The sequence below is a fragment of the Bufo bufo genome, chromosome 4, assembly GCF_905171765.1.
Source record: "Bufo bufo chromosome 4, aBufBuf1.1, whole genome shotgun sequence".
NCBI classification, from domain to species: domain Eukaryota; kingdom Metazoa; phylum Chordata; class Amphibia; order Anura; family Bufonidae; genus Bufo; species Bufo bufo.
The window spans coordinates 509,027,116-509,039,283 of NC_053392.1; the positions used below are offsets into that span (position 1 = coordinate 509,027,116).

The following is a 12,168-nucleotide window of genomic DNA, read 5'->3' on the forward strand; positions in this document are numbered from 1 at the left end:
GCACTTAATAGAAAATGCATATTCTTGTCAATTGCGGACAAGAATAGGACATTTTTGATTTTTGTGGACCCGGAAGTGCGGATCCGCAATTCCGGATCCAGACAGCACATCGTGCTGCCCCATAGAAATGAATGGGTCCGCAATTCCGTTCCGCAAAATGCGGAACAAAATTGCGGACGTGTGAATGGACCCTAACGGAAGTGTTTTTGCTGAACCCTGCCAGATCCAGCAAAAACGCTAGTGTGAAAGTAGCCTTATAGGACAGAACCAGTGATGAGTAGGCATGAGTGAACTTGTGTCTTCAAGTTTGGCGTTCGACTTATTAAAGAATCCTGCTATGGATTCCGCTACCACGGACCATAACGGAATTCTATGATGGCATGCTCCACGGAAGCCTATAAGAGGCATTCCATCATAATAGAAGTCTATGGCCAGCATGAGAATTACTTACTGGTAATTTGACTGACATCCATGACAGCACCCTTCTAATTCTACCCCCCCCTTCTTTCTTCTTTTATCACAAGCATCTTGTTGATGAGCTTTTCTTTAGTTATCGCTGGGTGTGCAGGAAAATAAAAAAAAGGTGTTAAACATACAAGCAAGAGCAAGGACTGGTCAGACCGGTAAGGCTACTTTCACACTGGCGTTTTGGCCTTAATGCTTTCTGAATGGAAAAGGATCCGCTCAGAATTCATCAGTTTGCCTCCGTTCCATCTCCGTTCCGCTTTGGTGTCTGTCTGACGAAACGGAGCCAAAGTCAATGGGGACGGATCTGGTTTCACTGGCACAATAGAAAACGGATCTGTCCCCCATTGACTTTCAATGGTGTTTAAGACGGATCAGTTTTGGCAGTGTAACAGATAATGCCAACGGATGCATGCGGTTGTATTATCTGAACAGATGCGTTTGTGCAGATCCATGACGGATCCACACCAAACGCGAGTGTGAAAGTAGCCTAAGATATGGAAGGTGGTCTCATCTCTGGAAACTACTGAATGAAGGAGTGGCTCCTCTTGTTTTATATTTCTGGGTTGCCTGTCCTGGGAGGTGGACCCTCTATCCTGGTGCTGTCATGGACTTTGGAAAATCAAATTACTGGTAAGTATCATTTTTGCAGCAAAAATGCATGTGTTTATTAAAATATTAGCATTTATGCTGCATTTCCTTTCATCAAGGAAATGCATGAATGTAACTTGAAGGGGTTGTCTCACTTCAGTAAGTGGAATTTATTATGTAGAGAAAGTTAATACAAGCCACTTACTAATGTATTGTTGTAATCCATATTGCTTACTCTGCTGTCTAGATTTTTTTTTTTCCCATCACGTTATACACTGCTTGTTTCCATGGTTACAGACCACCCTGCAATCCATCAGTGGTGGTCGTGCTTGCACACTATAGGAAAAAGCATCAACCTCTCTGGTGGCCGGGACCATAGGCTAGTGCTTTTTCCTATGGTGTGCAAGCACGACCACCGATGCTGGATTGCAGGGTGGACTGTAACCATAGAAATGAGCAGTGTATAATGTGAAGGAAAAATTAATCCAGACAGCAAAGGAGACAATATGGACAATCGCAATACATTAGTAAGTTACTTGTATTAACTGTCTCTACATGATAGAGGTCGTCTCACTTCAGTAAGTGGTATCTAAGTCTGCTGTGTTTTCCCTTGCTCAAAGGAAATGCTGATATGTTACATACAAAAACTGGATGTGTTTTTATTTTTTTGGCAGCCAAAATGCTGCACAGCCATGGTGTGGCAGCACCCAAAGGGTACGGCCACATAGTCAGGTTTCTTATGGCAGTTTTGGAAAAGCAAAAACCAGGAGTGAATTAAAGTATCCTTTACACTTTCTCTTTTAGAGTTCAACATTTTTATTGAAAATTTTTTTGTTTAAAGATCAGCAAGGCATGACATCACATAAACAGTTTGGGGTGGACGCAGCCACCAATAATATGTATAGTTCCATTAATAATAATCTTACATTACTATTGAAGACATGGTTTTAACAGTGACATAGGTACATCGTGGATTAGGATCGTAACTAGTAAATTTAGCAACATATTACCCACACAGTAAGCCGTATTTGCGTCAGATTTATTATCTTCTTAATCTTTATAATGCCTAGAATATTCACAGCTTTACCAGTTATGATCAGAGAAGTATTTTTCTGCTTTTATTAGGTATTAAGGATCTTCAATTAAACGTAAAAACCATAAGTAACAAATTTTGAACACTGGTCTGTCCATTCAGGATGCTTAGCTACAAGAGGGACCTATAGAATGGGGACTTAAAAAGGGTATATTTGACCACTACTTTTCATAATGGGCCATTTACTGGGAGAATTTCGGGTGAGCCATCCAGGGGTTCCATATACGTCTATTTCACAGGGGAGAGCATTGAGGGCGGAATCATCCTTTCATAACGACATGTGTTATTCAGTTCAGCTACCACTTCTGAGAAATCTGGTGGAGTCACTTTTTTCCAGTGGCGGGTTATGACTAGTTTGGCGCTCAGTAAGACATGCCCCACCATGGGTCTATATGATGTATGTAAACGCTCTATGCCAAGAAATAAAAGAGCGAGTTCCGGAGAGGGATGGATGTCTTGACCAGATAATTCCCGCAACAAAGTGAACACTTGCCCCCAGAAGCTAGCGACAACTGGGCATGCCCACAAAACATGGAGCAAGGATCCCGTGTTTCCACATTCCCTCCAACATAAGGGAGAAGATGTGGGGTAAATGATGTGTAATCTTTTGGGTGTAAAGTACCAATTCAAAAGCGTCTTAACACCAGCCTCATAATGTGTGACACATTTAAAGTTAGAGGCTAAAAAACCTATTGCGGATATCCATTTATCCTCAGAAAATGTGTTATTCAACTCCCTTTCCCATTTCTGGATTGTTTTGGATTTGACGAATTTAGATTTATCACCAATATAATCATATATGCGTCCTGTCGCTCCTTTTTTCAACAAGTTCCGGGAACAGTAAAGTTGAAGGATCTCTGTATGTGTGAGGGGGCTTAGTAATAATGTCAGTAAATGCTTAACCCTAAGGTAGTTGAATATTTCACTAGTTGGAAGCTGGAACATCTGTTGGGCAGTGGTGAACTGAAGGACTCCCTCTGAGCAAACAAGCTGAGAGACCTTCTCGATCCCCTGATCCCGCCAACACTGAAGACTAATATCTCTCAAGATCCATTCCAGGGAGCGAATATCTAAATGGGAGAACAAGGTGTCGGTAGAGTTTGCGTGTGTGTTGTGAAATTGCAACCAAAGCTTCCCTACATGCTTTACGGTCCGCAGGGAAATGTCAGGAACTTTCCCGCTCCATAATATGCCAATCAATAAGTCCCTTTAGGAATCCTCTTTAATTGAGTAGGATTCAATTTGGTGCCAGGCTTTATTACAATCTTTGTCCCACCATTCCCTAGCAAGTGACAGGCTAATGGCTCTATGATAGTCCCTAATGCAAGGTAGTCCCAGCCCTCCTGCTTTTTTTTCGTAAGAAAAGCTGTTTTTGGGTAATTCTAGGTTTAAGCGATTTTCCAAACATATTTGGACAATATTGTCTGTGCCTTTCGAAAAAATGTCAGGGATCGGAATAGGAAGAGCTCTAAATATGTATATTAATTTAGGCAGTGTCATCATCTGAAACGCTGCTACCCTGCCAACCCATGATATCTCCTTCATGGAGTACTGAGAGAGATCAGACGACATGGTCCTGAGGAGGGGTTCATAGTTCTGTTCATACAGGTGAGAACAAGGGTGCGTCAATTTAATTCCCAAGTATGGAAGTTTCAGTTCCTGCCAATCTAGGGAAAAACGAGACTTCAACGCTCCAACATCATCCTGAGAGATATTAAGCATTAGGGCTTGGGATTTGGAATTATTAATTTTGTAATAAGAAAGTGTGCCAAAGTGTGTTAATATGTCAAAGGCCGAACTAAGTGATTGAAGGGGGTTTGATAGGGTGAGGATAATATCGTCAGCATATAGTGATATTCTATGGTCTCTCCCACCAATGTCTACACCATGAATAAGAGGAGCCTTCCTGATGTGCTGGGCCAAAGGTTCCAAAGCTAAGATGAATAGGAGGGGTGACAGAGGGCAACCTTGACGGGAACCATTGGTGATCTGGAAAGGAGCAGATAGCACTCCGTTGACCCATACCTTAGCTGTGGGAGAGGTATACAAGCTATAAAAGGCGTTCAATATGTTACCTTGAAAGCCCATTCTACCCAGGACTGAGAATGCGAATGACCAATGTAGGCGGTCAACATAGGGAGGTTATTTTGTTCAGCATATTCGAATAAGTTGATCAATCTTCTGGTATTGTCTGATGCTATACGGCTCTTAACAAACCCCGTTTGGTCATCATTGATCAGAGATGGGAGTATAGCTGACAATCTACTGGCTATTATTTTAGCAAAAATTTTGATGTCCGAATTTAGAAGCGAAATTGGCCTAAAATTTTGAGGAACATCAGGGGACTTCCCGGGTTTTGGTAAAGTAATTCTGGGCTGTGAGCATTTCAGGTGGGAATGGGGTTCCTTCAAAGGCGAGGTTAAAAATATCGTGAATATATGGGGACAATATAGGAAGGAAAGTTTTGTAGTACTCATTAGACAAACCATCCGGGCCTGGAGATTTGCCTGCTGGGAGGGTTATTATCTTTTGGAATTCTATGGATATAAGAGGGGCATTCAATGAGTGGAGTTGATCAGGAGAGAGAGTAGGTAGATCAGATTGAGTTAGAAAGTTTTCCACCAATTCGGGATAGCTATCTGGTAAGACAACCGTGTCTTTAAGATTATATAGATTGTGGTAGTAGGAGCGGAATTGTTCTGCGATATCTCTAGGATCTAGTAATTTTGCTTTAGATGACGGGTGAATGAGGAATGGGATCTTTGATTTGGTTTGCTGAGACTTAAGTTGGTTAGCTAGTAGTTTACCGGCCCTATTCCCTTGGGCATAATACCTTGATTTTAATCTTAGAGATTTAGAATAATTATGTGACAGTAGGCTACACAATTTGTCCATCTCTATTTTCAGTAGGGAAGATGTTTGAGCTGTAGGGGACGTTTTATTCTGATTCTCAAGGTCTGCTATAGATTTAAGCAACTGAGATATTTCCTTTTCTTTAATTTTTCTTAATTTGCATTTTAATATGATCAGGGAGCCCTGAATGAATGCCTTATGGGTCTGCCATAGGACATATTTATCCGTGACAGATCCATCATTGAAGACGAAAAACTCCTTCAATTCAGTTGATATCTCCCTAACAGTTTCTGGATTGGAAAATAAATATGGATCATTACGCCAGATGGGGGCTCGTGGGAATTGATATAGATCTTCTAGGGTTAATGTTATCGGGGCATGGTCAGACCACTGAATAAGGCCAATGTCAGAAGATATTGTATGTAGCAAGGTAGCTTGATCTACAAGAAACCTATCAATGCGTGAGTATGAGAGATGGGGGGTGGAAAAAAAGGTATAGTCTCTTTCCGTATTGTGTTGAGCTCTCCACACATCAAAGAGACCTTCTGCATGCAACAAAGAGGTAACATCAACTCCTGAACGCCGGGTTAGGCTAGTGGAGTCCAGCGATCGATCCATCACCAAGTTAAAATCCCCACACATAATCACCTTCCCTTGTTTCAGTAAATTTATTTGTTTCAGTAATTTTCGCAGGAAAGAGACTTGGTGGTCATTGGGTGCATAGACACCAACTATGGTGTAGGTGATGTTGTTGATTGAACATACCAGGATGATGTATCGGCCGCTGGAGTCCACTTTTGAAGAAATGGTAGTGAAGGCCACTGAGTTCTTGACAGCTATAAGCACCCCTCTGGATTTCTTGCTAAAATGAGAGTGCAATATGTGAGGAAAAGAACGGTTATGAATACGTTTAGCATCCTCCTGTATAAAGTGGGTCTCTTGGATGCAAATAAGGTCCGCTCCTGCTTTGGCTGCCTCCCGCCAAACATATGATCTTTTCTGTGGACAATTAAGCCCTTTAGCATTCAGTGATAATATTTTAAGACCCATATGAGTGAGGGGAGGAACCAAGTCTCGAGTGAACAGACAGACAATCAAGGATTATCAGATCAACTTCAGTAACAGTAAGCAACTGCCAAACAGTGAATAAAATGCACAAATATCTGTATACAGATAATCTAGATAACAGATTAATGAGGAGTCTAGATGAGTGGGGAAAACAACAACAAAGAAAAGTACAACTCCAGACTATCAAGTCCGTCTGGGCAATATAGGTGGCGTAAGTCCACTGGTGAGGCTGAGAGGAGTTTTAACTGTAATAATAATATGGAAGCATAAAGACCGCACCTAAACATAAAAGGTTAGATAACAGACCCCATAAATGCAATGCAAAAGTGTCACCACTCCTCTGAACCTCTGTTGATCTTGGGCAAGGCACACGTGGTAATTCCTTTATCTTCCACCTGTATCTACATTGGACCCATCAATTAGATTAACCATCTCAGGTACCAGATGCAGGAAATTGATCATCTCGTCTGATTTTTCTCTTTTTTCCGGCTGGAGAGGAATGTCCCATGCTAGTAGTATTTCTCGCCCTTCTGCAACTGATTTCACCACGTGGGTTTTTCCATCTTTCCGAATTAGCAGTTTTTGCGGGTAACCCCATTTATATTGAATATCATTTTTCCCTGAGAGCAAGGGTGATCGGTTGTAAATCCCTTCTTTGCCTCAGAGTTGTCATGGAAAGATCGGCGAAAAGCCTGACTGTTTGAAAAGGAGCAGGGAGTTTGTTACTGTTCCTAGCTGCCAGCATTAAAGCCTCTTTAGTGTGAAAAAAAATGGATCCTGGCTAGTGTGTCCCTTGGGATATCCGCATTGAGGTGCAATGGCTTTGGAATCCTATGAGCCCTGTCGATTATCATATCAGGGACAGGAATGTTTGGTAGTAGTGCTTTGATGAGGCTCTTAAGATAAGACTGTAGATCTCGGGGTGCTATGTCTTCCGGGATGCCCCTAAATTTAACATTGTTCCTTCTGGAACGATCTTCCAGGTCTGCTAGTTTGCTCTTAATGGTCTCCAATTCATCCGCCATATCATTATGGGCATCTATGATGTTATTTTGTGAAGTGGCAAAATCTGCCATTTTGTTCTCCACATGTAGGATTTTATCCATGTTTTCTTTAACTTTGGCTGCCAAAGGGTTAATTAACCCTGCCATATCCGAACGTAGGGATTGATGTAGAGCCAAGAGCATGTTTTTAATGGAATCCTCACACAAGGGCCATTAAAGGATTCCAAGAAAACAATGGGGCATCCTAGTCTCTTGAACAAAACTATGCCATTGTTTTCTTCCTGACACCGGTCATATAAATGAAATCTGAACTTGCGCTCAAGCTTAGCTTGAGGCAATTTGGTGTCATAAATTTTATATAACAAAGAAAAAAAAAAAAGCAGAACTGGAAGTTTTTCTCATTGAACTCTTACATTTTCAGGACTTTGAACTTCGTCAGTATGAAGAAAGTCGTTGGGTGACAACTTCACTAAAGCAGGACATATTTGGCATGGGGATTATGATCAGCTTCAACCGTCTGTTTAAGTATATCTCTGGGAACAATGCTGAAGGTATGTTGTCCTCTTATATAAGGCTCTGCTCACATCTATATTGTGGGCTTCTGTGTCTTACATCGCTATTCTTGACCTCCACAGATCCAATTGTAAGCAAATGGCGACAGGTCTGACATGGAGTTGCGCCAAACGGTAATGGCCAAAGGCCATTAAAGGATTCCAAGAAAACAATGGGGCATCCTAGTCTCTTGAACAAAACTATGCCATTGTTTTCTTCCTGACACCGGTCATATAAATGAAATCTGAACTTGCGTTCAAGCTTAGCTTGAGGCAATTTGGTGTCATAAATTTTATATAACAAAGAAAAAAAAAAAAGCAGAACTGGAAGGAAAACCCCTTGTTCTGCAAGTCAACTACTGGACAGCAATAGGCACATAATGTTCCTCCCTCATACAAGAGGTACTGATATTTTCTGTCCACAGTGAAGGGTTTTGGAGGCTGTGTCGGCAACATGGTGTTAACACATACTCCAGTGTTGGTAAAATGTCTCACCTTTCAGTCGGTTTCCTTTTTTTTTTTTTTTTAGGGCTGAAGATAAACATGACAGTACCCGTGATAACATATGTGCCATTAAAACAACCACCTGCTGATAATTCCACAATGTCCTTCTTTGTGCCACATGCTGTGGAGAATCCTCCAAAACCTACAAACCCTGAAGTTTACCTGGATACATATCCTGCAGCTTCTGTATATGTCAAGTAAGTCACTACTAGTTCAGGTCGTCCATTTGTTCTGTTATATCAAGTCAGATTTGGGGGAAAGTCACATGACAAGCGAATATCCTAATTGTGCTTAAAAAGACAAAAAACAAGCCATTTCTTATGCCAGTACATCACGCAACTGACTGTGATGGGTGTAAAATCATGTTTAAGGGCCCGCACTCACATAGATGGTCTTCCTTTTTTACCATTAGATTCCAGAATAACCACTTTTTGTCCATGTTTTTTATTAGTTTATGGCCTTTCTTTTTTGTTGTCTTTTGCAAACAGTGGGACTGCCAACGTGTGTGTGTATGTATATGTATATGTATATGTATATGTATATGTATATGTATATGTATATGTATATGTATATATATATATATATATATATATATAAATATATATAATAATTTTATTTATTTTTTTCAATTGGTCTTTATTAAAAATGGAGCCATTGTCACAAAGGGTTAACTGTTTGTCTAGCTGTATAAATGGTAATTTCACTTTAATAACCCCTATTAGAGATGGCCTTGCGGTTCGCCCGGCAGTCGTTTTGCGGCAAACTTTGCACATTCGCTGAAGATGCGAACATATGGCGATGTCCGCCGGCACCATATTCTTTTGCATTGCGCTGAACTTTGACCCATGACACATCCATCAGGTGGGACAGGACAGCCAATTGAGATGTTTCAACACATGATTACAACCCCACCCTATCAAAGAACCCGATCTGGCAGCCATTTTACATTCTGTGTTTTGCCAGTGTAGGGAGAGGTTGCTTTGTGGAGCAGGGACAGACTGTTGGGGACACCAAACGTTAGCTAATAGTGCCACAAAAGTCCTTTTAAGGGCTGGTATGGGTGTGATGTACTTATAATATACTTTTTAACATAGAAAGTATATTATAGTGCATTTGTATTGTGCAGCAGTTGTGTGCGGTTCTGCTGCAATACTGCAGCTATATAGAGGGACAAACGCTATTAAAATAACTATTTGCAACAGGTGTGATATACCTGTTGCCCCCCAAAAAACAGATGGATTTGATATACATGCTTCCACAAAATACTGCTTCTCTAGGGACGGGCACAGGGCCATTTTGAAAATGACAGGCAGAGGAAGAGGCAGGCCTTTCCGTAGGGGTCAGGCAGGTGCACCAGGCTGGAGCCTAAGTGGGAAGTTGGAGAAGGCACGTGCGATTACTTCACAGGACGCACCAGAGTTGGTTGAGTGGCTCACTCGCCCCTCTGCATCTGCACCCTCCTCACCCTCTGCATCTGCACTTGAGTTAGAGGAATTTTCCTATCCATTCCCAGACCTTACCGATGCGCAGCCATTCTTGACATCGGATCAGGAAGAGGTAGCAACGGCCGCCACCCAGTGGTCTGAAGACCGTACCCAGATCAGCCCAAGGAGGGAGGTCCCCACTGTTGCTGCCTACTCCGAGATCTCAAATGTCCGTGGGGGTGAAGGTGTCAATGTATGTCACGTGGGTGCCCACAAGAGGAGGGGAGTTCAGAGGGAGAGACTAAGCAGCAGATGGGGTGGAGAAGCAGGCAGAGCTCGCAGGGCACAGAAAACAAAAAGCAGACTGCAAATGTATTTGGAGCGAGCCATCCACGGTCACTTCTGGTTCTCCCAGGACGCCAGCACATGGCTCCGCAGTGTGGGCTTTTTTTTTTTTTTTTTTTTTAACGTGTCAGCTGCTGACAATAGTGTTGACATCTGCAGCCTGTGCTGTCAACACATAAGTCGTGGTAAGCCCAACACTCACCTAGGGACGACTCCTTAAGAAGGCACCTGGCATCCCATCACTGAGCCTAGTGGAAGCAATGCTGTCAGAACCCGCACTCCCGACGGGGCCGGCAGATGGATGCGATGACCGCGAAGGGCTGCTGTTTGTGGATCAGTCTGTTGATGCGAATGTTGCTGTCTTTTCCTCCGGTCAGAGGGCTGCTGACTGTGTCTGGCGTTCTTGCCACATGCAGCAGTTTAGCGCACGCTTTTTCCGGGCGCTTTAATTCCTGGTGTTGTCAATGGATGGAGGCAGCCTGATGGTGCAGGGGAGTTTGGAAGCGCTTCCTAGGGCTTGGATAACCATACGCGTTGTAAAGGATTGCAGCCTTCATCAGTGGTAGCCCGTGCAACAGCCTGCCAGGGTTTAAATGTCCTCATCAGGTTGCATCAAAAAACCGGGATGGATTGTATACACATACATTTGATCTGGAATGCTGCTGATATATCCTTTTAAACCTGTCACAATTTAGATCTTTGTACTAACTTTTTACTTATTTTAATCAACTGAATCCAGCTCAGACTATTGACTATATTTGTCTAATATTTAAAGTTCTACATACCATGATTCTGGACTTAAAACACCCTGTATTGGGCTATATCACATTTTCACATTATTTTTCTTTATTCATTTATCTATTTTACACCACCCACTCCTCTCCCTGTACATTGGGAGTGACCTATATTGATAAAAACTATAATTATTTGGGTAGTAATAAAAATGTTATCATATACACACTATCCCTTGTCCTTTGATATCTGCTGGTGACCTCATATAGGGTGCCTGTCTTCCTGTGTTCCTATACGCCTGCCTTTTCTGACTGGGTGAGTCAGCTTAGACATGTGCACCTTGCATATTGCCCACACAGGAGAGCCACCGAATTCCCTCCAAACAATTTCTCCCAGAAGGGCATCCCAGAGCTATATGGCCATGTTCAGCAGTAAGTGAATATATCTCTGGCACACAGTGTCGGTGCCAAGATACATCTGACCACAGACACGTGGTCTAGCAAACACGGGCAGGGAAGGTACATAACTTTTACTGCCCACTGGGTGAACTTTCTGACGGCTGTCAAGCATGTAACCTGTGGCTTTGGGGTTACCGCCAACAATTGCATGCTGGCCTGCCTCTTCTCTTCCTTCTCCATCCTGTGACTCCTCCTCTTCCGCTGCTCCCCAGAACCTATTTGACATCCCAGGTGAGACGTTGCCATGTTGTGCTTGGAAGCCAAAAGCCACATCAGACATGCATTGCTTTCAGCTCTGCAGTCACAGGCCAATCAGTGGCTAACCCCGCTCAATTTTAGTTGGTAAAAACAGGGCAAAATGGCACACGTCCTGAACTTAGTTGTGCAGCGATTCGTTGCCAAATACCCCGGGGTCCAGGACGTCTTGCGGCAGGCCAGGAAAATCTCTGGCCATTTTAGAAGCTCTTACACTGCCATGGCTCGCCTTGCTGACGTTCAGCGGCGACACCATCTGCCCGTCAGACGTCTGATTTGTGACAGCCCCACGTGCTGGAACTCCACCTTGTATATGGAACTCTTGGCTTGCCCCTCGTCGAGTGTCCTGTGCAAAAGAATGTTCAGCGCATCAGGGTTGATCATGACCGATAAGCACACTCTCCTAGCTCCCGCCAGTGTGGACAACCTAACATTTCAAAAAATTAATGAATCTCTGAGGAATTCAACACCTGTGACGACCACGTGTAATTGAATTTCCTCATGATGGCCCACACATCCGCCACCACCCAGAACAAAGAAACACTACGGTCGTGTGAATGTAGCCTTATTGTGAGCCAAAACTAGGTGGGGGTCAAAAGCACAGAACAGGTGTATATCTTTCCAGTCTACCTTCTCTTTGTAGGCTTCACTACTGGTTTTGGCTCGACATAACTGAAGTGTGAACTCTGCCTAAACGTGGAGTCTTTGGAAGGTCTTTATTCTGGATGATCCCCAGTCGTAATGCACCGACTCTGGGTTGTCAAGTCTTCAGGTCTGGGACAAGTGGGAATTGAAGGTGCCTTCCTCATAGACCCTTTAACAAGT

At 42.9% G+C, this 12,168-nt stretch overlaps 1 protein-coding gene across 1 annotated transcript in view; it reads left to right on the top strand.

Annotated features, from left to right (window-relative positions):
* LOC120998831 (heme-binding protein 2-like) overlaps positions 1-12,168 on the top strand; it is a 37,556-nt gene that overhangs the window by 17,492 nt on the left and 7,896 nt on the right. Inside the window, exons 2-3 of the mRNA XM_040429681.1 lie at positions 7,496-7,625; positions 8,155-8,326. Of these exons, the coding sequence (XP_040285615.1) occupies positions 7,496-7,625; positions 8,155-8,326 (302 nt within the window). The remainder of the gene's footprint in view (positions 1-7,495; positions 7,626-8,154; positions 8,327-12,168) is intronic.